Genomic DNA, 25,915 nt, shown 5'->3' on the forward strand with positions numbered 1-25,915 from the left:
TTGGGCTGCTTCCAATTCTTCCAATTTCCTGTTTCCAGTAACAATTTCCATATATTTCTTCAAATGTCTGAGACTGGAACTTTGATATCTGAAAAAAAGTTGTAAGTTAATTCATCATATTCAACGATATATATTTCGAGAAGCATTCCTCAATATGCCAAACTACTCGGAATCCGTCACAGACAAGTTAGAAGAAAATGTTTTATTGGTTAGAACTGGCGTCATATTGGTTTTGGTGAATTTTGGTAAAAAAATTTTTTAATGAGTTTTAGAACTGTAAATTATTATTATTTTTATCTAGGTATACTTACTTACTTACTTAGGATACTTAGACCATCCGTTTTTCAGGAATAAAAAAATCATAAAAAAAATATTCTTCAAAATTATAACTGTGTTTTTATTCGGGATAGTTTTTTTTCGAGTTCAAGCTAATTTTATTTCCTCAAATAATTTAGCTTTAAGTAAATGATAAACTCGCTGACCAATAAGCGACGTGGCACACCGCTGATTGGTCGGAATCAGAAGCGGGCTGAAATGAAAAATTTTTGGGCAGTTCGACAACTATAGAGTTCAGTTTGAGATTTAAAAAAAATTAGCAAATTAAAAATCTGAAAAATTCAATCTTAATTCTGGGAACTATAGATTTTTCGCGGATTGCCAAATTTGAAACTTTCCGATAGTCTGATATTTTGGCAATTGGCGAATTGTCGAATTGGCAAAAATTCGTCGAATCTTATTTTTTTCGCGCCTATTTTCGAAATAAAGTAATATATGATGTTGACCAATCAGCGATGCGCCTTGTCGCTAATTGGTCAGGGCTATTTTCATTTGCGCGCAAAATTGAAATTTAGGTAAATTAGCGATTTCTGTGCTAGAAGAATAGTTGAATGGAATATTGGAATATTACTAAACAGTTGTTCCTTTTTTTTCGAAAATCAAATCGAATAGCCAATTTTCTGGTCCAAAAAATGTTCCCCTTCCCCCTCCTCCCTAGAACTAAATTTCCGCAGACAATTTGATTTTTGCCATACATTCGCACATTCTAGTTTTGTTTCATGTTTTATGTTTTATTCGTGGAACAAAAACAAACGTGTTCTATGAATATTTTTGTGGATTTTAATTTTTTTTTGTAAAATAAGAAGATACCCTACAAAAGAAAACCATAAATTTTGCGGAAGTGATGCTGCGCTTTTTCTTTTTAAATTTTTTTTCTGCAAAACACACAAGTTTTGATTGAATTTTACCGCATGGTTCAAGTGGATGATGAGTAGATCACGTTGTGAGGCATCCGTCCGTGAAGTACTATGATTCAGTTGAGGTGGAGCACGTAACTTTTCTCTAGGTGTAGACTTCAGAATTGTAAATGATGTGTACGTATTTGTGTGATGTCTCAAATTTTATCCAAGTTCACAAGCAAAAATAACAGCAAAAAAAAACTTTGACGTAATTTTTTATGTACTCTTTCAATTGGAAAAATAAATCTGTCATATTCAGGGAGATTTTAATTTTGTTGCAAATTGAGTTGATAGTTTGTAAATTTCATGAAACTTGGCGCTCTTTCAAATTTAAAAAATATTTTTAGGAGCATCGCAGAATTTCTACTATTTTACAGTTTTTTAAAACAGAAATACATTTATTTTTTATTTTTTAATTATTTTTTAATTTTTCTAATTTTAATGATTTTTATAGAAAATGTTTACCCAAAGCTTAGGCAAAGTTCAAAATTCTCGAAAAAATTGGGACTTTTCTGAAAAATTTAGAACATTGTCGCATGCTCGGACTTAAGCTTAACCTTATAGTTAGCTTTAGTCTTAGGCTTAGGTTTAGGCTTGGACTTAGGCTTAGGCTTAGGCTGAGGCTTTGGCGGGTATTATTGTTTTTTAATATTTCGAAAAATTAGCTCAAAAAATAGTTTGATCTTTATTTTAGATTTTTTTGCATTTTAAGATTGAACAACCTAACTTTCATTTAAGATTTTCGTTCTTTCGTATATTAGAAATTACATGTAAAAACTGAATAAATAAGCAAAAAATTCGAATGAATCAGCACTCTTTCCCAAAAAAAGAAACATAGTGACCTACTTGAAATATGGGGATTAAATTTTCAAAGACCTCAGCTTGGTATTTGAGTATCTAAACCCCTTTTGATGCCCTGAAGGCTTTTTTGCCCCCCTCCCTCAAAACTAGCTACCACGTTTCACAACTTCTGAATCTTCTTCCCCGGTGACGTTGCCAGAAGTTGCAATAATTTTAATGTTTCCAACTCACCCCCACGCAATTGTTTACTTTATGTATCTTCCGTAGCCACTACTAATAAAACTACCAATCTTCCTTCTTCCTTCCTGCACCCCAATAAATTTGTCTCAAGAACAAGTAGAGCAGGAGATGACATCTAAATGTTGGTGGGGCTCTGCGCTCATTCGCGACAACTAAGCGCGCGCACTTGACTCTGCGTTAGTCCTGTGTTGTGAAGTCACCATAAAAATACGTTTGCTTTTCACGCCTTCTCTCCGTTTCTCCATCCATCTCAAATTGAGGAGGAGAAGCTTTTCTCAGTTTTAACGGATTTACACTCTAAAGGACATTCAGACACGCCCACACCTCTCAAGTGCCTACCACCATGTTTTAATCTCCCGCATGTTTTTGCGCTTTTGATTCCAGAAAAAAAGTGAGGTCACTTTAATGTTTTTTTCGGCTAGCAGGTGCTAATTTTGATCCGAGGATTATAGTGTTTTCAATGAATACCCCCGCAGTTTATCCATATTAAAAGTTTTGCTAGTTTCCGATTGGTAGCACCAAAAGTTTTAGTATACATACGTTCAGTCTTAACGGGAGCTATAGTTTTTTAATATGTAGCCAAAGTTTTTAATTTTAGCAGCTTATATTTTACAAAAATTTTAACTGGAAACTTATAAAAAAATTTTTTTTTCGTTGACACTTTTCTGATAATCGCTAAGACAATGCTTTCTTAAAGGTGGAGTAGCGCCAGTGAGAAAAATGTTAAAAACTACTCCTATGGTGTCAAAATGACCGAATATCATAGTAAAACTTTTCAAACATTTTTTTGAATTTTTTTTAAATTTTGGAAGTCGACCACAAAAAAATTTTTTGTACAATTTTTATACTGTAATTGTGATTCAATTATTTGTATTAAAACCCTCCCCTTCCTCAAAAGCTCATATTTTTCAAAATTTTGGTAATTTGCCAAAACTTTGACCGGAGATTATGAAAAATCTAAAATTTTTTTGGGGTGTTTTATTATGATATTCGGTCGAAAATAAATGTATTTAGACAAAATTCCTACGGGCGCTACTCCACCTTTAAAGGCGCACGGATTTGTCCGGAAGGGTTGCCGCAAGATAACAGATACTGTAGCCTCTCCTAATTTTCAGGTAATTATCTATTTTCGTGATGGGACCCAACAAAATCTGAACAAAATCATGCGTATCTAGGTAGAGGTTTCTGAAGGCGTTTGGATAAAGATTGAAGGCTTGAAATCTTTATTTTGCAAAACAATATTTCGGCTCAATTTTGCATCATTATAACAATATTTTGTTGAAGTTTTGCTGATCCGGATTTTCAATCAGTTGTATTTATTTAGGGGGTTTTAAGCATCTTGAATGATTAATTATTCGAACCAGCTGGATCCTGAGGAGTGCCTGAAAAAAACTAGCAGCCATTTTTCTCAATTAATAATCAGAGGTAATATATATTGTCAGAGTAAAAAACTGTGCCATCGAATTTATCTGAAACTGAGTATGCGAGAATTCCCCTTAAACCTCATGAGGCTATTCTCTCACCATTTAACAATTGTCTACATTTTTTTCTCATGAAACATTTATACAAACTATTTTCTCTCTCAGTTTTTTCGTTAACGGAATCCCTAAACTTGTAACTTCATACCCCCTTACGTCTTTTCTTGGTCTTTTGTCCTCTTATCCGAAATTAGATATTGCTCCCTTTTTTCGGGATTTGTAGCCGATTTGGAGTTGGTATTCTGTTTGAGGAAAAGAAAGTTCAGAATTTCACTTTTCGTTTGTTTGTAACGTTTGTATATAGTTTTTAAATTTAGCGGGAAGATCCAATTTTTTGGGAAAAAAAATTTTACGCGAAATTCAAATTGCCACAGAAACAAGAGAATTTCTGGAATTTTCTTTAAAGTTCTGAACAGTTTCAATAATTTCTGGAAAGTTTCAGATATCTTAGAAAAGTTCTGGAATTTCACGAAAACTTTTGGAAATATCAAGAAAAATCTGGAAAAAAAAACTAGAAACTTTAGTAAGGCTCTCGAAACTTCTGGAAACATCTATAAAAATTTGGAAAAATATGCAAACTTCTGGGTTCTGAAATTTTTTTTTCAATTTTTTGGAAACTCCTAAAAATCTGGACAAAAACTAGAAATTTTAGTAAGGTTCGAAAAATTCTTAGAAAAAAAAACAGTTCGAGTCAGTTCGGGAAGCTTTGAAAATTTTCTGGACAGTTTCAGCAATTTTTGAAAAGTTTTGGAAGTTTCTGGAAACATCTAGAAAAATTTTGAAAAATCTAGAAATTTTTTTAAATTTCTAGAAAAGCTTGCAATCTTCTGGAAACTCCTAAAAAATATGGAAAGTCATATTATAGTTTGTAGTTTGTGACGTCATAGCTCAATGTATCTAAAAGAAAACTTAGTGCCAACTTACACATAGGATAGTTGTACAGTCGACGAATTGCGTTCGCCCGTGAAGCTATAGCTTTAATTATTCGAAATACTTCCTCAAAATGAAAAAAAAATTCTGAAGGTGTTCTGTGATATTTGCTTCCATTTTTTTAACTCACTCATTTTGTTTTTTTCAACTTTTTTCAACAAAAATATCTCAAACATCGCCCACCCCCCTCAAATTCGTCATGTTTCGTCGTCAATTTTCCTTTTTTACTATACGTTTTCATCATACAGCCTACAACAAAAATCTGCTATCTCATTAGTCAAAAATCTCAAAAAATGTTAGTCACTATGCTAGATTTTTACAGTAAAAAATGTCTAATGACGTTCCTAATTAGTGAATCTTGGTTTTTGTCCATCAGCTCCCCGAAAAACAAAAGAAAACCCTTATTAAAGAAGCCACCAAGCCATGGAAACTCTCATTGTTCTTCTTCTACCATTTTTTCTTGACTTGTCATTTTGAATAATTTCGTTCATTTTCTCATTTTTCCATTTACGGTAGGCTTTCAAGATTGATAGGTTCACCTCTTTTTTATGACGTCAAGAACGAGAAAAAAAACGGCGAGGAGGAAAAGGGCGTGTCCTATTGAGATTGAGATGCTCTTGGAGCAGCACACTTTGCTGTTGAACAGCAGCCGGGATGTTTTAAAATTTTCTGGTGTTTCAGAGAACGATACCATCAATTTTTGTGAAAAAGCTTAGTGTGAAATTAAGCTAGACTCTTTCATGTGATTTTTAAAAATAACAAGGGCTTCGGTCTAGACTAGATTTCTTGAACTTGAACTAACTAGAAGTCCACATTTTTTTCTATTTTTTTCCATAATTTTATACATTATGGATGCTCCCTTTTACTTTTTACACCATCACTTCCACTAAAAAATTCTTTCTTCCAGGGTTCCAACATGCAACGATCTCTTCAGATCTTCTGCATCATGTCCGCCATCGCAATGGCATACAGTCAAGGTTTGTGTTGTGTCATTTGATCAGAAACAACCAAACATTAAAGGCGAAATTCGAACCTTTTCCTCCTAATTTCATTGACTAATTGTAACAAAATCCTCTGAGCTTCAAAAATGATGTCAGCTCAGCGGAATCTTTGCAACTGAACACTTTCCAAAATTCCCAAAATTCCCAAAATTTTTAAGGTAGTCGTGACGATAATCAGAGTGCAAAGCGCAACGATTTCTCCCGTGACATCATGTCATTTGGAAAGAGGTCTGGAAACACAGCCGACTTGTATGATCGGAGAATTATGGCTTTTGGAAAGAGACAACCAAGTGTAAGTTGGTGGAAGTTGGGCAATATATTAGAAAAGTACAGTAATCCTACCGTAATCTGATAGTAACTAGTGGTAGTTGAGGTGCCATGTATTTATATAAAATGAGCCATGTTCTCCCAATATTTTTTTTGTATTTAATTTATCTGAGAATAGCTTCAATTTCAATTGAAACAATTGAAAAGACTCCCAAAAAATGTCTAAAAGTCCGACAATTAATCAAAACTCTTTTCCGGTAGTTTACAATTTTCAGACATTTTTATGAGTACTTTTTCCTTTGCAACAATTAAAATTTAAGCGATACTACATTTCCGCGATACTTGAATTTAAGTAATCAATATTCTATAACAGAATTTCAATGAATAATATTAAGAAAACATGCCACGCTGTCTCATTTTGTAGAATTGCTCGCAAACCTCGGCTGCGCATGATCCTTGAGGATCTCGGTGATGGGCTCAAACTAAAATCTAAAAACTACAAACTACACATTACACTACAGTAAAACAAATTACTTTAATCTAACCCAGTCATGTTACCAATTGATACTACTTCGCTAAATTAGGCCGCGGTAGACTACATAATTTTCCGCGAGACTTGAATTTTGTCGGCTGCTCACCCCAACTATGATAAATACATAATAACCTATCATATTTCAGTACGACAGAGACATCATGTCATTCGGCAAACGATCGGCTCCCAGCGACTTCTCGCGAGACATCATGAGCTTCGGAAAGCGATCCTCCTCTATGGTACTACCCTCTTTTTCTTATTTTCTACGTCGTTTCCGTAATCCATCTATTCTACAGTACGACCGTGACATCATGTCATTCGGCAAACGTTCACCCGTCGACTACGATCGTCCGATTATGGCATTCGGAAAGCGGGCCGAGGACTACGAACGTCAGATCATGGCCTTCGGACGGCGCAAGTAAACCATTTGGTTGATGACAATTGGGCACCCTTCATCTTGTGTATAATACTCGTTTAAGACTCATTTTAAAGCGTAATTTGATTTTTTTTTCATCTCATTTGAAATAAGAAAATTGTGTTGTTTCACCCCCTTCATCCCATTCAACAAGCGTTCAGTTTATTCGGATCTTTGTCTATTTCTTCTCTTGCCAATTCTCTATGCTTCCCTACTTATGATCTCATCATTCATTTCAACCTCCCCCCAAAAAAACCTCTCATCCCCACCTTTTTCTTATGTGCGTGCGCAGACGGACGAAAAAAAATGAAGTTGAATGTTAGACCATGTTTCCGATTTTTGAGAATGTGGATTTCGGCAGCAGGATTGTTGAGAAACTATCTAATATTGAACCAAAAATCTGGTACTGTACCCAATCGTTAACATTTAAAAATGTTCGCTCAAAATCAGCACAATTGCTCTATGACTAAAGATTTCCTTAAAAAAAATTCTGAAAATAAACAAGGAAACATTAAGCCTTGCTATTCCAGGGGTGATCACGTCAAACGGAAGCACGTCTCCGGAAATATTATCAAAACCGTGACTTTTCAGTTTTCTAGGCTAAGGTGACAAATTTATCGTGCTAAAAGGACATAGATTGAGTTAAATAGTAGACACATCAAGAAAAGGCAATAAAATTCGAAGTAATCTCAAAATATTTAAAAGTGTGCCGGATATAAAATTTTTGCAAAAAAAAGGAGAAACTGAAGTAAAGTTATCCTTTCAATTATATGGATATGGACTAAAAATGATTTTTTTTCAAACATAAAAACATTGAATGTAAATCAGTCTGTAAAATAAAATATTTAAATTGTCATCCACCACTACATTTCCAAGAAAAAACTCAAACCATCATTGAACTCACTTTTGAATTTCAATTTAAAAACCATTGTGAAATTTCAGCGCAAAGGAATAACTTTTACGAAAGTTGTTTTCAGAACACTAAAAATTAATATCAATAAGCACTACCCTAACTATTTATACATCTTTATTAATCTTGTAGTCGATTTTTGACATTTTCACTAGTATTACAAACTTGGAATTTTTCTAATGGCCTATGTTAATCACCTGCTAGAATATCATCTGTTCTGAAAAATATCTTTAATCTGTATTTTGCGACAGGCTGAACTTTCAGAGACTACACTGCTTCAATAAAGAAAAACTATTAACAGGAGTCAGAGAAAATGCTCAAATTTCATTGTAAAAACGCGTTACTAGATTCTTTAATTCAATAAGCCAAGAAATCAAAAAATTTCACATTTTCAAGTATTTTAGAGCTTTTCCTAAAAATCAATGCATGAGAATCAGCACTTAGTTCCAATATTTTTAAGAGTAGCTTGAAAATGAAATCGTTTGATTTATTTTGATTAGAATTTCAAATACAGCTAGAGAAGTACAGCTTTAGATATTTTTGAGACTTCCGGCCTTTGTTGTGGTGATCTTGCAAACATATCCTTCATAGCTTGACGATATGGCTTGTGAAGTGACAACATAGCCAATGTAGAGACTAGACCATGCAACGATGCATTTACAATAAGACAATTGATAACTCCTTGATTATAGTACTGTTTTAAAAATGCAAATATAAAATAGAAAAGTGGAAGGATAAAGAATATCAGCGGAACTCCACTTTGCACAATAATAGCAATAAGGAATTGCTTTTGAAGCCGAAATGTCCTCCGTGACATTTTGTGTTCTTTTAACTGCTTAAGGCAGTTGAAGATAAGGCAAATAAGAAAAAATAGTATTTCAAAAGTGACAAATGCTATAGCTAAAAACGCCGTTATTAAGTGATAATTTACATTTTCTGCTAGAACAAAGAACGGTGCTTCGTAAATTTCATGTGGGAGACAGGGAAGGTTCTGAATTTAAAACTGGTATACCTCTATTTCTATGGTGCTGAAGTGACCAAAAATCATAGTAATTGATAATTGGAAAACAATGGAAAAATTTTATTTCGAGTCAAAATCGGGAAAACTTAATCGAAAATAATATAAATTCAAAAATTTTTTGAAAATTTTTTCAAAAATGATAGTTGGTTTTTTGGTTTTTTACTTACCTTAAACAAATTCTTTATTGCTGCTTCCTGGTTCGGAACAAAAAATAGAACACCGGCTACCATGCAAGCGTGAACTATGTAGTGAAATGGTAAGAATAATGGCTTCATATGGCCCCACTTTGTCATCCATGAAAATGAACAATTAACCCGGAATTGATTTTCAAAAATTGCAACTATCGCAATAGAAATCACTGAATGTTCGAATTATAAGCGTATCAAACAAATATTTTTTAAAACTCACATCCAAAACTATATATTGTGGTGATTGCTGGAATAATAAATGGTAGATTTAAATATTTCGAGATTCCCAACGAAAACCCCGCTAACTTAGTTGCTAAAACAAATGGAATACTCAAAACCGTCACGGAATAATCGAATACCATAACAGAAATATGCATGTTCAACAAATACCATTTGACACCTTCCATTTGGTCAGGAGTTTTAAATAATATGCAGTATAGCCCCAGTAGATGGATGGGTGTAACAATTACAGTAATACTATGCATAGCAACAGTTAGAAATTCCGAAGTATCAAAGTAGTTGAAGTTGGGAACACATGATACATTCATTTTTACTGGTTGCCGGCGCGTAACTGATTTCAAAAACTTTTGATTTCAATGCGTTGCCCAAGAAAAATCACCTGTTCCAAGAAATTATTCAAAGGTCGTACTGAAATAGTGCATAATGAATTAAAGGTGGAGTAGCGTCAGTGGAAATTTTTTCGGAAAAATAAAACATTCTAAAGCATTTCTGTAATTTTTTAAATTTTCATCTTTCATTCTTTTAAAATGTGAAACATTGCTCGTCAAGTCAATTCTACTGTAGCGGATCCTTCAGCATCGAAGAGCAGAAAAAATCAACAGTTATGCAGAATTGGAAATCTAGATAATTAAGAAAAATCTATAAAAAATATAAAAATAATTTTAAAAGTAAACCATGTTTCGCATTTTCGACTTTCTGAAAACTTTTCATGTTGTTTTTATTTTATAATTTTTTTCTTTGAAAACCATCTTTGAATAATTTTTGCCCAACACCCCTAACTTCGGTGAAATTTTATTAAAACAAATTTGGAATAGTCTGATTATGATAAAAAATTTCTACACTATACAAATCTATACAAATTAATTTTTACATGATAGTATCTACTTTAACTAATGTCGAAACAGTGTTTATCGCAATTGTACCTCTTTCTTGCTGTCGTGGATTCATCAGATGCTCATCGATTCCAATATGAAGATCCAGTCGTTCCCGAATACTTTTTGGTACTATCATTCGTACAACTGCATTTCGAATTGCTTGGTTTAATGTCAGATATGATACACAAAAGCATCCATTACTCCATTGCCAGGCAAGTTGACCGATAATTATTAGCCAAGGAGGGGAATGGAAAAATTGCATGTAAACGTAAATGTACGCAGCAATTGCATGGAATGTACAAAGAATGACGGCTTGCATGATTATCTGAAAAAACTTAAGTAGAACAATTTTTTTGAATTTTTAACTCCGCTGGAGTATCGTTTTGACATGAATTTGTGACTTTTGTTGAACTTTGGAAAAAAGTTTTAAAGGAGTCGTTACAAATAATTGAGTGACATTCCTGTAAAAGTACTACACAAGTGGATTTATGTGCTTTTGAATTCAGCACTATTGGAGACTGCAGTACTACTGGAGATGCAACACTAATAGAGAATATACGGTATTCGCTGAATTTTCGACTTTGACATAAAAATCTATTATCAAACATTAAAAAAATGAAATTAGATAAATTTAGAAAAATTTGCAATTTTTTACAGTTTGGTGTATTTGGTTATTACGATCTTTTTTTCTAAAATCCAGGCTCTTTACAGAAGCAATAAAAAATCTGAAATTACCTGTTGCTTTGACCTGTACAACAGCATTGACGAAGAATACCCAATTTTGTAGATCAAATGGTAACACAAATAAATGTAAAGAGATGTTGTTGCCATTGAAACAACTAGGTTATTTATTGTATGATCAATGCTGTGGTAAAAGTATGCCTGAAGGAAAAATTGTATTTTATCAGCGAAACCATGAGTAGGCTAATTACTTTAAAAAAACATACCTCCTTCCCTATTTTTGGATCGAAAAACCAGGAACTATATTCAGACGTAAACAATAACGGTTTTGTAAAAGCCCACGAGTAAATCCAGTACAAGACCATCAAGCAGAACACGACTCGAAAAACTTTTTTTCGAAACAAAAATCCCAGCCGAAACTTTGAATTTACTTCCACACATCGATCAACTGCTAGCAAAATGCAAGCAACGCACCCACCCATCCAAGAGCCTTTTCCAATTGCTCCAGCACAGAATATGAATAAGGGATAATGACAAAACGAGGCACCCATCAAATCAAGAACACCAGTTATCACTGAGTTTACCGAAAGGGATAAAATATCAAAGACGGAGAGGATTAACATGACTTGAAATGCAGGGACTTGACATTTGGAACGAACCATTACGATGAAGCAAGGTGTGTAGAAAAGCTGGAAATGTGTGGTTCAATAATTAAATTTGTTTTAATTTCAAGCTCACTATTAAAATAAGTCCGGAAATTAGAAAATATGCTCCCAAAATTGGTCTCTCGGTTCGAACGATCATCATATTTTCTGGGCATTTGTATCGATCTGGATATAGAGTAAAAGAGTGGGTTAACATGTAGGCTAAGGACATTTGAAAGTTCGACATATCCAATAAAAACTGAAATGAGAAAAATATTAATTTTGAATAGAGTATTTACCGCTAAAAGGACGATCGGATTAATAAGGATATCAAGAAAAACATGTGAGTTCTTAGATGCTATAGATGCTGAAAAGAGTGCATATATAGATGTGCTGCGAGCCCAAAAGTAATCAGAAAAATACAAAGAAAATGTCACGCTAAACACTACGAGTGCTAAATTCGAAAAAAGGAGCATTCTAGGTTCAATTTCTACTTTTTGTAGTTCTGATTGCTTTTGAACATTGAAATTATACTCAATATGCGTTAGTATAATACGTCAGAATAGTGGAAGTTCAATAGAATCAAATGATGAAAGTTCAGAGTTTAGTTCTTCGAAGATTCAATATGGAAAAACCCACGCAGTATTCAGTTGAGATAATCTCTTGAAAAAATAAAAAAAAAACAAAATTGATACCAACAAACAGAACATCAGATGTTTTATAGAGTTACAAAAGTGTTGACCTCCGAATCTACAACAAAATTCAAAAATGACGGAGTAGTAAAGGGCAAATATGTATATTTGTTTAAAAAATAAATAAAGTTTCCAAATGTATTTGAATTCTCACGCAAACTAATGACCTAGTATTGGCATTTTATAGTTCTCCTGTTGAATTTATTTGATTGCTATTTTTAAGACACTACCTGAAAATCCGGCAAAAGATGCTTAAAATCTTGAAAAAATTGATTCAGAAATCTAAAAATTCAACGAGAAACTGCCAAAATTAGGTCATATTTTCAGAATTTCTAAAATATTTGACCGGTTTTTATTTTTTTGCAACATTGAAAAAGTCATTAAAAATAATGCAAGTTCTATTAATTTTTCACAGTTAAATTCGCTATATTAAGACTAGATCAATCAAAACTCTAATGAAAGAGTGTAAAGTGAATAATTTCTGCTTTTTCTGACAAAAAAAATTTTCGTGATATTTGAACTACTAACTGGTTCAATATATTTTAATCATGATATCAATTTGTATTTCTTTCCTAGTTTTAGATATCAAAAAGCAGTTTGTCTATTGCGTTTGTTGAGAAAAAATTTAAAAAAAACATGACTAAATGCAAAAAATTAAGAGTTTATATAAAATGAGTCAGCTGTCCCATGTGTATGAATAAATTTTGATTACAAATTTACTTTTTATGAAGTTCTAAAATTACTTGTTTATGAGTACATGTAATGAGTATTACACACTTTTTGGAATATTTTGTAGTTTCAGTATAAAGATGGTCTGTTATTTGAGAAATTAAAAAAAATGGGGGAAAGAATGAGCGGAGGCCTAATTTGAGATTTTCCTGTACTCGAGAATGTTTAGAACATTCCACTTCAATAACTTTAAAAAATCCACTAGTGTTGAGTGCTCCAGTCACGTTCCTAAAACAAGCTTTGTTTCTGCAAACTTCTAAAACAACATCAAAAAATGTTTTGCAGCTAAAACTAAAAAACCCACTGTTCCTAGCTGTTTATATTTAACAAAGTACAAGTTTTACGATGTATGATGTATGTGGTCCAGAAGGTATGACTGAAAATTCACTTTTTCTGCTTGAACTTGGCAGATTTAAAATTTTTCAAAATGCTGTTTTCAAATTCTGAAAGAACTTAAAATTTGCTACAAAATGGCTACGGGAATTTCTAAAAAAGTTAGTTTCAAGCCAGAAATTAATTTTCAAAAATTGGAAAATCTATTAATTTTGTATATAAATTGTGGTCCAGAAGGTATGACTGAAAAATCAGTTTTTCTGCTTGAACTTGGCAGATTCTAAATTTTTCAAAATGCTGTTTTCAAATTCTAAAAGAACTTAAAATTTGCTACAAAATGGCTACGGGAATTTCTAAAAAAGTTAGTTTCAAGCCAGAAATTAATTTTCATATAAATTGTGGTCCAGAAAGTATGACTGAAAATTCAGTTTTTCTGCTTGAACTTGGCAGATTCTAAATTTTTCAAAATGCTGTTTTCAAATTCTAAAAGAACTTAAAATTTGCTACAAAATGGCTACGGGAATTTCTAAAAAAGTTAGTTTCAAGCCAGAAATTAATTTTCATATAAATTGTGGTCCAGAAAGTATGACTGAAAATTCAGTTTTTCCGCTTAAACTTGGCAGATCTAAAATTTTTTGAAATGCCGTTTTCAAATTCTGAAAGAACTTAAAATTTGCTACAAAATGGCTACTGGAATTTCTGAAAAAGTTAGTTTCAAGCCAGAAATTAATTTTCATATAAATTGTGGTCCAGAAGGTATGACTAAAAATTCACTTTTTCTGCTTGAACTTGGCAGATTTTAAATTTTTTGAAATGCCGTTTTCAAATTCTGAAAGAACTTAAAATTTGCTACAAAATGGCTACTGGAATTTCTGAAAAAGTTAGTTTCAAGCCAGAAATTAATATTCAAAGTTTGGAAAATCTATTAATTTTGCATAAATATTGTGGTCCAGAAGGTATGACTGAAAATTCACTATTTCTGCATGAACTTGGCAGATTCTAAATTTTTCAAAATGCTGTTTTCAAATTCTAAAAGAACTTAAAATTTGCTACAAAATGGCTACGGGAATTTCTAAAAAAGTTAGTTTCAAGCCAGAAATTAGTTTTCAAAGTTTGAAAAATCTATTAATTTTGCATATAAATTGTGGTCCAGAAGGCATGACTAAAAATTCACTTTTTCTGCTTAAACTTGGCAGATTTCAAATTTTTTGAATTGCCGTTTTCAAATTCTGAAAGAAGATAAAATTTGCTACAAAATGGCTACGGGAATTTTTAAAAAAGTTAGTTTCAAGCCAGAAATTAATTTTCAAAAATTGGAAAATCTATTAATTTTGTATATAAATTGTGGTCCAGAAGGTATGACTGAAAAATCAGTTTTTCTGCTTGAACTTGGCAGATTTTAAATTTTTTGAAATGCCGTTTTTAAATTCTGAAAGAACTTAAAATTTGCTACAAAATGGCTACGGGATATTCTAAAAAAGTTAGTTTCAAGCCAGAAATTAATTTTCAAAGTTTGGAAAATCTATTAATTTTGCATATGAACTGTGGTCCAGAAGGTATGACTGAAAAATCAGTTTTTCTGCTTGAACTTGGCAGATTCTAACTTTTTTGAAATGCCGTTTTCAAATTCTGAAAGAACTTAAAATTTGCTACAAAATGGCTACTGGAATTTCTGAAAAAGTTAGTTTCAAGCCAGAAATTAATATTCAAAGTTTGGAAAATCTATTAATTTTGCATATAAACTGTGGTCCAGAAGGTATGACTGAAAAATCAGTTTTTCTGCTTGAACTTGGCAGATTTTAAATTTTTTGAAATGCCGTTTTTAAATTCTGAAAGAACTTAAAATTTGCTACAAAATGGCTACGGGATATTCTAAAAAAGTTAGTTTCAAGCCAGAAATTAATATTCAAAGTTTGGAAAATCTATTAATTTTGCATAAAAATTGTGGTCCAGAAGGTATGACTGAAAATTCACTATTTCTGCTTGAACTTGGCAGATTCTAAATTTTTCAAAATGCTGTTTTCAAATTCTAAAAGAACTTAAAATTTGCTACAAAATGGCTACGGGAATTTCTAAAAAAGTTAGTTTCAAGCCAGAAATTAATTTTCAAAGTTTGGAAAATCTATTAATTTTGTATAAAAATTGTGGTCCAGAAGGTATGACTAAAAATTCACTTTTTCTGCTTGAACTTGGCAGATTCTAAATTTTTCAAAATGCTGTTTTCAAATTCTAAAAGAACTTAAAATTTGCTACAAAATGGCTATGGGAATTTCTAAAAAAGTTAGTTTCAAGCCAGAAATTAATTTTCATATAAATTGTGGTCCAGAAAGTATGACTGAAAATTCAGTTTTTCCGCTTAAACTTGGCAGATCTAAAATTTTTTGAAATGCCGTTTACAAATTCTGAAAGAACTTAAAATTTGCTACAAAATGGCTACGGGAATTTCTAGAAAAGTTAGTTTCAAGCCAGAAATTAGTTTTCAAAGTTTGGAAAATCTATTAATTTTGTATAAAAATTGTGGTCCAGAAGGTATGACTGAAAATTCAGTTTTTCCGCTTGAACTTGGCAGATTCTAACTTTTTTGAAATGCCGTTTTCAAATTCTGAAAGAACTTAAAATTTGCTACAAAATGGCTACGGGAATTTCTAAAAAAGTTAGTTTCAAGCCAGAAATTAGTTTTCAAAGTTTGAAAAATCTATTAATTTTGCATATAAATTGTGGTCCAGAAGGCATGACTAAAAATTCACTTTTTCTGCTTAAACTTGGCAGATTTTAAATTTTTTGAAATGCCGTTTTCAAATTCTGAAAGAACTTAAAATTTGCTACAAAATGGCTACGGGAATTTCTAAAAAAGTTAGTTTCAAGCCAGAAATTAGTTTTCAAAGTTTGAAAAATCTATTAATTTTGCATATAAATTGTGGTCCAGAAGGCATGACTAAAAATTCACTTTTTCTGCTTAAACTTGGCAGATTTTAAATTTTTTGAAATGCCGTTTTCAAATTCTGAAAGAACTTAAAATTTGCTACAAAATGGCTACGGGAATTTCTAAAAAAGTTAGTTTCAAGCCAGAAATTAGTTTTCAAAGTTTGAAAAATCTATTAATTTTGCATATAAATTGTGGTCCAGAAGGCATGACTAAAAATTCACTTTTTCTGCTTAAACTTGGCAGATTTTAAATTTTTTGAAATGCCGTTTTCAAATTCTGAAAGAACTTAAAATTTGCTACAAAATGGCTACGGGAATTTCTAAAAAAGTTAGTTTCAAGCCAGAAATTAATTTTCATATAAATTGTGGTCCAGAAGGTATGACTGAAAATTCACTATTTCTCCTTGAACTTGGCAGATTCTAAATTTTTCAAAATGCTGTTTTCAAATTCTAAAAGAACTTAAAATTTGCTACAAAATGGCTACGGGATATTCTAAAAAAGTTAGTTTCAAGCCAGAAATTAATTTTCAAAGTTTGGAAAATCTATTAATTTTGCATATAAACTGTGGTCCAGAAGGTATGACTGAAAAATCAGTTTTTCTGCTTGAACTTGGCAGATTTTAAATTTTTTGAAATGCCGTTTTTAAATTCTGAAAGAACTTAAAATTTGCTACAAAATGGCTACGAGAATTTCTAAAAAAGTTAGTTTCAATTTTGAACAACTAAAAACTATAAAACTTTGGAAAGTTTTGAAAACATCGTAAAACTTGCACGTTATTAAATATAAATAGTGCTAGGAACAATGGGTTTTTTAGTTTTAGTTTTAGCTTAGCGTGACTGGAGCACTGAAGAACCCGGAGGGCATTTACTCGCTAATTTTAAGAAAATCCCACTTCAATTATTAGTCAGTGATTTCTTTTCTAACTAAACATAAATAAATTTGAAAAAAATTAATTTAAGTCACTTTATTAGTGGAAAAAATAAAAAAATAATCTTATTATCTACTCATTCACTTAAAAATGGAGCAATCTTATTGCCATTAACAGCCATTGCCGGAAGAACAACATTATTATTATTATTAGTTCTATCATCTTGACGCTCCATTGCAATTTGCTCATCAATTCCAATATGCAATCCAAATCTTATTCGAAGTCTTTTTGGTAGCATCATTCTGATTGCAGCATTTCTTACGGTCCTGTTGAGGGTCCAGTATGCTATACAAACACATCCATTGCTCCATTGCCACGCCATTTGTCCAATTATGATAATCCATGGTGGGGATGGGAAGAACTGCATGTACACGTAGATGTAGGCTGCTACCGCATGGAAGGAACAGAGAATCACCGCTTGGATGACAATCTGGAAAAGTTTAGCTGTAATTTTCAAATTTGAATGGGAAAATTTGGCGTTCAATAAGAAACGGTCTAATGTCGCCGCCTGCTTCTTTCCAGTGTCCCTTACTGTTTTTCGGGGGTCGAAAAAAGACGTGACTAAAAAAATGTGTCGACTAGCGTTGCAAGCCTACTGCCAACTAGGGCTGCGCAGATTGTAGTCCGGTCGTCCGATTTTGACACCACCGCATGCACTGCTGTCCGGTTGCACAGTCCTACTGCCAAATAGATAAAACGGTGAACCACCAAAATGTTTTTTTTTGACAAAAAGATTTAGATTACCTGCTGCTTTGATCTATACAACCACATTGATGTAGAATATCCAAATTTAAAAATCAAGTGATAACATAGATATATGTAGAGCGGAGTTGAACTGGCTGACACTAATAAGTTATTGATTGTGTGAGGAATATTATGGTAGAAGCTTGGCTGAAATTTAACGTTTTTAATGTTTAATGAGTAACATTTAGAAAAAGTTTCTCACATCATTTCCAACATTTGGATCAAAAAACCACGAGCTGTATTGTGCTCTGTAGAGAAGAGGTTTGGTGAAAAAGCTTGCAAATATCCAGAAAATAATAATGATAAACATAACTAGCCGGAAAACGTGTTTGTGAAAAATAATTGCAAGGGGAAAATTCGCATTTATTTCAGCGCATCTGTCCACTGCAAGAAGAATACAGCACACGCATCCACCCATCCAAGAGCCAAGACCAATCGATCCAGCACAGAACACGAATAATGGGTAATTGCAAAATGATGCTCCAATCATTCCAAGATATCCAGTTGTGACTGAATTGACGCAAAGTGATAATAGATCAAATATTCCTAGAAGTATCATGAGTTGAAACGAAGGAGCACGACACTTGGATCGAAGCATTGCCAGGAAGCATGGAAGATAGATTATCTGAAAAAAAAAACGAAAAGCTTTATGACATTATGAGAAAGAAAATGTTTTGTGGCATAATTACTTCGCGGAATTCTTGTGCACGCACAATTTGCACACCGCCAAAAATTCTTCAACCAGAAGTATCACAGCTAATTTGTCAGATTCTAGAAAAAGTTTTCCTAACAACTACGAAGCACTTTTTTTGCGATTCTAATTGTTCAGCTCTGGGGTGGACGGCAAACGATTTTGTAGGCAAACTGCAGTTGCCTAAATTGAGAATTTTCGGCAAACGGCGAAGTCAGCAAATTGCCGTTTCTCAGATTTCCGGCAAATAAGGCAAACCGGCAAGTTGTCTATTTGCCAAAAAAAGCATTTCAGAATTTCAATTTAAACGGCAAAATTCTACACAATGACCATACATCTATCTTGAAAAGTCTGTAAATTCTATGAAAATATCTGAAAAATACGGGGGAAAATTTCAAAAAGGCACAGTTTCAGGTGTTCAAGTCTTATCAAAAAACCCTTTAAAAATTTCCGGCAAATCGATATCTGGCAATTTGCCGAACGGCAATTGCCGCCTACCCTTGAAATTCAGCCTAGACTACCCATATTATTGCTATAACTTGTATTCGGTATTGCCGGCAACTTCTTGACCAACTTTTGTGCATGTTGGGCAAGTAGTTCCCGGAAAACCCAGAGTAAGCCATATTTCCAATTTGCACTTGTCGAAAAAAAGTGAACTCAAAATACTTACAATCAAAATTATTCCAGAAACAAAGAAATAAGTTCCAATGTACGGTCTCTCAATTATTGTGGTCGTCATGTTCTCAGGACATTCGTACAACGGATGCATCGAAAAATTGTGCGTCAAAACGTAGTACAGAGACATTTCAGTTTGCGACATGTCTGAAATACACGAAGATCTGTTTTCTGAAATAGTCTACATGCGAACAGATACGGTAATTATCAAGAGAGTACAACACGCAATTCAGGGAAACAATACATGGGAAACAGACAAGGGAAGTCAGAAAGGAAGTTTTGTAGTAGTTAGTACTGAAGATTGAATCAGATGATCATGAAAACAATCACAGTTTTGTCGCTAGGCAACATTCACTAGTGTTAGTAGATCGCAGTTTGTACCTTGAAAATGCGTCATGACGTTTGAAAATGTAGTTTTGGAAGATATCTATTTTGACAACTGCTCGATGAAATATTTTAATAGAAAATCAAAGATGAAACAGATGAGAGAGTCTAGATGGCAATTTTAAGATATTAAGTGTTTTGGAATATTGAATCTACTGAATCCTAATTTACGGTTTTATTAAAAGATAATTCACATTAATTCAGATAGATCTGGAACACTGTTTCAAAATAAAAATTGACTAGAGAGTAGACTATCTCAGAAAATTATTTCACTTTTTTATAAATATGTACGTCTTTTTTTAGCTACAAGAGTGTCAAGAAAAAAACATAGTTGGACCGCATGTCAGCCGCTTAATTATTTCCGGAGTTCAATAAAATAGATAAAGCAAAATACAGAAAAATTGTCAGCAACATTTTGCCTGCTAAACGTTTGTGCAAAACTTATTACTTGTGGAAATAGGCTCAATTGAAAAATAAATAAAAAATCATCAAAAAATTAAAATCTCATAAACTTTTGACCAACAATTTATTCAAACGATACTTCACCTATATCGAGGGATTTATTGAAAAAAAGTAAAGTAAACACTAGACATTTTTCCATTTTTTTGAGTCAGATAATCGAATAGGGAGTATAATAAAATATGTATCACATAATTAATTGGGAACAATCCCAGAGGTGGTATAGACTGTCTGGAAAATAATGTTAATTCTTTGAACTCCACCTATGGTAGTTTCTGATAAGCTGTTGTAGATTCAACTTATAGGAAAACTCTCTACAAATACAAACTAGCAGAAAACTGAGCAAATTGAAAAAAACTTTTATAAAATACCGGGCAGCTATATTTGACCTACGGTTGGACCAATGACTGACTATATATGAAGTATATGTACATATATCAAAATTTGAGGCAAGAGTATATAGGATTAAAAGCTATATAAAATTTACAATATACTAGGGATTTACTTTCCAAGTTGTAGAAAGGGCTTGTAAAAATTCTAAAAAATTCCAAAAAATGAATAGTCGGAAAAGGGCTGCTAGAGCAAGTTTGGGTGTGCGGCAAATTTCGAAATTTGCCGAGCTCGACAAATTCGGCAGATCTACTTTTTTGAAATTTGCCGTGCCCGGAAAACGGCAAATTCGGCAAACTTACCGCACACCCCTGGTCTAGATCTCGCTATAAAAAAATTATTGAACTGAAACGATTAATGTTCAAAAAGGATTTTAGTAGCAAGACTTAACGAGGCTTAAGAGGATAATATATGTAGATTAGGATTGCAAACAAAAACCTATTATGCATTTTTCAAAGTCAATTTGAAAAGCTTATTCCCAAATCATAAGCACGCGGCTTTTGGCTCTAGCTTCCCAAGTTGGGCACAAAATAAAAATTGGAGCAAAAGTTGGCAGAACTTGGATCAGGCTGTCGAGTAAAGTATAATAGAATTCGGGGTTAAGAATCTAAAATTATAAAATTAAAGGATACAATCAATTTCGTTTGAAAAAATTGCAAACCGGCAGCATCCCACTTCCCGACGCGCTGTCGAGGCAGGGAAGACCGTGGCTGGGCAGAGTAAACACAACGAACGAAAGTCAAAAATTTGAGAATCGTTGCTACAAAATATCGAAGAAAAACACAACAATCATGCCAGGGAAGCTTACAATAGTGATGCTTATAATATTATAGACACAACAAAATGTATGTACAATTGATTACCGCGCCCAGACTGATCACATACCCTGATGAGTTATATGGAACACGGCTATAGGAATTAACTTCACGAAACGTCATACAGTAGATTATTTATATAAATATGGCCCAAGAGAACTGTTTGTCACTACGGTAGCTTAATACCACTTGAATTGTGGATGCGCCACAGAAAGAGGATCTTGTGGACTTGGTAAACGAATTCAAAAAAAACTGAATGTTTATTTATAGTACAATTGAGGTTTGACAACTATTCGATTCTTATAGATCAGGCAAACTACAAAATATGTGAAATTTGTCCCATTGAATAGAAAGCGAACACTTATGTTTTGCAAAAATCAAAAACATACCATCAATCTGGCAAAATGTTACTTAGGAATTATTATACATTCATAAAAATGTGCATTCAAAAAACATTTTAACTAACGAATAACAAAACAAGAACAAAATACAGCCGAGTTCTCTGAGCTTCTTATCACTTTAAGAAGTGGGTGGATATGAATAGTGAATATTAGTTTTTTATAACGAACACACGATACAATGATTGATGATAATCAATGAGTAATTGTGAAAACAATGCTACAAAATATAGGAAGAGATCAGCTCGATGCACAGTCGATGCAATAATTTAATACAATTTTTCTATTTTTTTCTAGTTTGCAAGAATGGAGGAAGAGCGAATTATTTTTTAATACGCAAAACGCAATAACTAAATGATAAATTATCGATATTTAAGGAAAGTTTACCATTTCAGTAAATTTTCTTTACTGAAAAAACATTGAAAATTTGATATATAGTGATTTAAATTGAATATTAAAAACACTTACTATAGCCGAAAAATGAACAAAGTGAAAACTAGGTCATTAGTGTGCGCGGGAATTATAACATAATTCATCTAATTGAAAAATCCATTAAATTTTAAATAAAACTTGTATACATTTTTATGGCTGTATTGGGAACTTTTAAAACAAACTTAAAAACAAACAAATGTTTAAAAAAAAGTCTGAAATTAAAAAATTCTAAAGATTTATTTCGATAATCTGACGAAAAATAACAATTTTAACCCGCGAGAAAAAGTTTTCCCTAGTTCCTAGCTTCGCTCGAGAGACATGAGAAAAACGAGAAACAGAGATAATTGAGTTACAGATTTATGGGCTTTGCGTGTAGTACAGGGTAGAACGAGAAAAGCCTTGGGGCTAAAAGTTGCCAAAAGATTACTGCTAAAATTATCACGATAACGTCCGCGTGACCCTACAACGCAACAAAAAAAAAGCCCATTACCGACAACATTTGAAATATTGATGAAGCTTGTGCGGACCCGTTTCATAATTATAGCCTGAAATTTTTTGGGAAAACAGTTTGCATCATAATAGTCTTTATTTGAAATTACTTCTGAAAACCTATACAAAAATTTATTCCTTCAAAAATGGTGCAATTTTAGCACTGTTGACTGCAGCTGAAATAGCTGTCCCAACATTTTTCGGATTCGTTGATTCATCCCTCCGTTCCATTGCTATTTGCTCATCAATTCCCATAGCAAGACCATACTTTTCTCGGATACTTCTCGGAAGCATCATTCTAATGGCAGCATTTCTAACAGTTCTGTTAAGAGTCCAGTATACAATACAAACACATCCATTACTCCATTGCCACGCAATTTGGCCAATTATAATGAGCCATGGTGGCGATGGGAAGAATTGCATGTACACGTAAATGTATGCAGCAATAGCATGAAAAGAGCAAAGGATTACTGCTTGGATTATGATCTGGAATAAGAGTTTTCTGTGATTTAGGTAACAGAAAAAATGACCAGAACTGACATGTTTTTACTTTTCAGCATTAAAATTTAGTTCTTAAATTCCATAAACTTAAAGTTTACACAATGGTGACCTAAACATCTAGTCATATAACATAAGCATGTGGTCAATTTTTTAATTTTTTTCAATAAAACCACATTGAACTAAGATGTTATAATTATGCTATAAATGTTAAAAGTTAACGTATAAATGCTTTAAAAACGTTATAAAATACGCTATAAATAACACAAGGATGTGTTATTTATGGGACATTTAAACGGAAAACTATTTGTTAAGTTTTTTGCTTCCAAATTAAAAAAAAAAACAGAAAAATAGTGTTAATGGCTTCAGAACCCCTGGTGAGCCATTTTTGCCCAATCCGGTTATCTCAAAGCGTCACGGAACTGACTCAGGTCTTGCAGAGCTCACTGAGCAGGGTTGAGTTTAAATAACACGGTAATGGAATATAAAAATTATGGATTAGCTCAGATTTTGGTAAAAATGCTCACCGGAAATTTCTGTAACTCCGACCAATTTTTCCTATTATAGTTGAAGAACAAAGAAAATTTACGAGTTTACTTAGTCTGGAGGTGTGCTTCAAATTTGCCGATTTTGCCGCTGGCCGAGCTCGACAAATTTCGAAATTTGCCACACATATCAAAAATTTGACAATACAATTTTGACCAAAACTATTGATTTTGTTCCCAGAAATTTAGTAAAATGACACAAAATTTAGTAATGTTGGTGCACATTTCACGGAACTTATTCAGAAACTGGGTGTTTGTTCAGAATTCAGTTGTTTTGGTTATCCAAAAAATATCAAAAATAGCAAATTTTTTGGAGTTTGTTGAGTACGGCGAATTTGAAGAATTTGCCGAGCTCGGCAAATATTAGAAAATCAGATTTGCCGACTTTGCTTTGAAAAAAATTGAAAGAGTTCCCCAAAAAGAGAGATTTTCTTTCGGTTGATTTCGGAAGAAAATAAGAAAATTGTTCTATCTTTGGCTCAAAAAAAAACAGAGAACAATACCTGCTGTTTTGTTTTATACATCCACATTGACGTAGTGTACCCAAACTTGAAAATCAAGTGATAACACAAATAAATGTATAGAGCTGTTGACAGTAAAGCCACTAACAGATTATTAATTGTCTGAGGAATGTTATAATACAAGTTTGCCTGAAATAGACATTATTCAGTTGTTATAAATAAAATATTAATTACCTCTTTCCCAATGTTTGGATCGAAAAACCAAGAGTTATACTTGGCAGTGAAGAGAACCGGATTGGTGAAAAAGGTTACGTAAATAGACAATGCCAAAACTATGAATTTAACCAATGGGAACACCTTTTTGTGGAAAATAATTCCAAACAAAAATTGAGGATTGATCTCGGCACATCGGTCGACTGCAAGTAAAATGCAACAAGAACAGCATCCCATCCATCCACCAAAAGCAAATGCACCAACAAAAAATATTACCAGAGGATAATGACAGTAAGATGCTCCAATGAATCCGAGGTATCCAGTTGTGATGGAGTTGATAAAAAGTGACAATAAGTCGAACACACCGAGCATCATCATTAGTTGAAACGACGGAGAACGATGTTTCGAGATAATCATTGCGATGAAGCAGGGAAGGTACACTATCTGGAAGGATAATCGGTTTGATAGAAAAACTTGAAATATGTTTTTTTTCTCAGAAACTTCCAAAATTTTCCAGAAGTCGTTTCAGTTTTTCAGAAGTTTTCAGAAACTTCCAGAACTTGTCTAATCCTCTGCAACAAAGAGGATAAGATTTTATATTTTTTGTACTTTCATTTTATCAATCCCCTTATCTTTTAACTGAATGTATCCACCCACAACTTTAAGTGCATTCCAATCCATTTCCCGCCCATTTTGATGTATATAAAAGATAACCTTTTTATAATAAAGAACGACAGAAACCAGAGGAGGCTGTTAATAGACTTCACGACAGCCGCCGTGATAGGGTTTCCGGCGGTTGTCGTGACAGAACTTTCCAGAAATCATCCCAGAAATATATCAAAAATTTCGGAAAATCTTAGTGTTTTCAAAAACGTATAGATTTTTCCAGAAGGTGTTCTAGTTTTTCAGAAATTTTCAGAAATAAATCGGAATTTTCTGAAGTTTCTAGAGTTTTCAAAATCTTTTACATTTTTCCAGAAGTCACTCTAATTTTTTATAAGTTTCCAGAAAATCTTTGAAATTTCCTGGAGAGTTCAGAAGTTCAAAAATAAAAATGAAAAGTTTAAGGTACATCCAGAAGTTTCTTAAAATTTTCATAAAATTCTGATTGAACCTTCAAATTCCGAAAATTCGTTTTGAAAAATTAAAAAAATTATTCTGACAATTACAGTAACCATAACAGTACTCCTACAGTACTAGTACAGTACCCAGACCTAATCCCATCACTATATGCCAACGTGGGAATACGTCACCTTCCAAAAAACAAAATCAAATTTTTTCCAAAAATACAGTAATCCTACAGTAACCCATCAGTGATCCTATATGAAATTTTGAACATTTTTGAACATTTTCCCAAAAACTTAATAAAGATTCGTTCTCCCTCTGAAAATAACTCACCATCAAAAAAACTCCAGAAACAAAAAAGTAGGTTCCAATGTACGGTCTTTCAATTCTTGTCATATCCATGTCTTCGGGACACTGATACATTTCATTTAAACTGAAACTGTGAGTTAGGACATAAAAGAGAGACATCTCCAATTTTGGCATTACGCGAGTGGCTGACCTGAAAAGCTTGAAAAAAAAGTAACAGATATGTATATTATCAATTGCCGAAAAGAATGCCCAAAAAGAAAAAAAAGAAGAGAAAACAATGT

The 25,915-nt window shown here is 32.8% G+C and overlaps 5 protein-coding genes and 2 non-coding genes across 9 annotated transcripts; 3 read left to right on the plus strand and 4 right to left on the minus strand.

The window, feature by feature from the left end:
• Positions 1-5,462: 5,462 nt before the first annotated feature.
• Positions 5,463-5,483, plus strand: 21ur-15336. The gene has a single exon (NR_068697.1).
• A 108-nt stretch (positions 5,484-5,591) lies between these two features.
• On the plus strand, positions 5,592-7,230 carry nlp-13 (Neuropeptide-Like Protein). The gene is made up of 4 exons (NM_071769.5): positions 5,592-5,661; positions 5,844-5,977; positions 6,631-6,723; positions 6,781-7,230. Exons 1-4 carry the CDS (start codon positions 5,601-5,603, stop codon positions 6,904-6,906), a joined length of 414 nt encoding a protein of 137 aa, NP_504170.1. The 5' UTR covers positions 5,592-5,600; the 3' UTR covers positions 6,907-7,230.
• Positions 7,231-8,323: 1,093 nt separating this feature from the next.
• On the minus strand, positions 8,324-9,566 carry srh-204 (Serpentine Receptor, class H; the record flags this gene model as incomplete). The annotated part of the gene is made up of 3 exons (NM_071770.1): positions 8,324-8,800; positions 8,998-9,188; positions 9,239-9,566. 3 exons carry the CDS (start codon positions 9,564-9,566, stop codon positions 8,324-8,326), a joined length of 996 nt encoding a protein of 331 aa, NP_504171.1.
• A 559-nt stretch (positions 9,567-10,125) lies between these two features.
• srt-12 lies at positions 10,126-11,705 on the minus strand (the record flags this gene model as incomplete). Of its 2 annotated transcripts, NM_071771.2 has the most annotated exons (4): positions 10,126-10,458; positions 10,869-11,015; positions 11,081-11,503; positions 11,553-11,705. In NM_071771.2, 4 exons carry the CDS (start codon positions 11,703-11,705, stop codon positions 10,126-10,128), a joined length of 1,056 nt encoding a protein of 351 aa, NP_504172.2. The 2 variants fall into 2 exon arrangements, with proteins under 2 accessions (NP_504172.2, NP_001317803.1); NM_001330844.1 differs by lacking the exon at positions 10,869-11,015.
• A 3,036-nt stretch (positions 11,706-14,741) lies between these two features.
• On the plus strand, positions 14,742-14,762 carry 21ur-13832. Its single transcript, NR_068698.1, has one exon.
• A 2,366-nt stretch (positions 14,763-17,128) lies between these two features.
• srt-13 (Serpentine Receptor, class T) lies at positions 17,129-19,321 on the minus strand (the record flags this gene model as incomplete). Of its 2 annotated transcripts, NM_071772.3 has the most annotated exons (4): positions 17,129-17,496; positions 17,811-17,957; positions 18,013-18,435; positions 19,172-19,321. In NM_071772.3, the coding sequence occupies 4 exons, from the start codon at positions 19,319-19,321 to the stop codon at positions 17,143-17,145; spliced, it is 1,074 nt and encodes a 357-aa protein (NP_504173.2). The 2 variants fall into 2 exon arrangements, with proteins under 2 accessions (NP_504173.2, NP_001317856.1); NM_001330845.1 differs by lacking the exons at positions 17,811-17,957; positions 18,013-18,435; positions 19,172-19,321 and having other exon boundaries at positions 17,143-17,433.
• Positions 19,322-22,675: 3,354 nt separating this feature from the next.
• On the minus strand, positions 22,676-25,748 carry srt-14 (Serpentine Receptor, class T; the record flags this gene model as incomplete). Its single annotated transcript, NM_071773.2, has 4 exons — positions 22,676-23,029; positions 24,090-24,236; positions 24,282-24,704; positions 25,659-25,748. 4 exons carry the CDS (start codon positions 25,746-25,748, stop codon positions 22,676-22,678), a joined length of 1,014 nt encoding a protein of 337 aa, NP_504174.2.
• Between the last annotated feature and the right edge of the window lie 167 nt (positions 25,749-25,915).

Source organism: Caenorhabditis elegans, chromosome V, assembly GCF_000002985.6.
Source record: "Caenorhabditis elegans chromosome V".
NCBI lineage: Eukaryota > Metazoa > Nematoda > Chromadorea > Rhabditida > Rhabditidae > Caenorhabditis > Caenorhabditis elegans.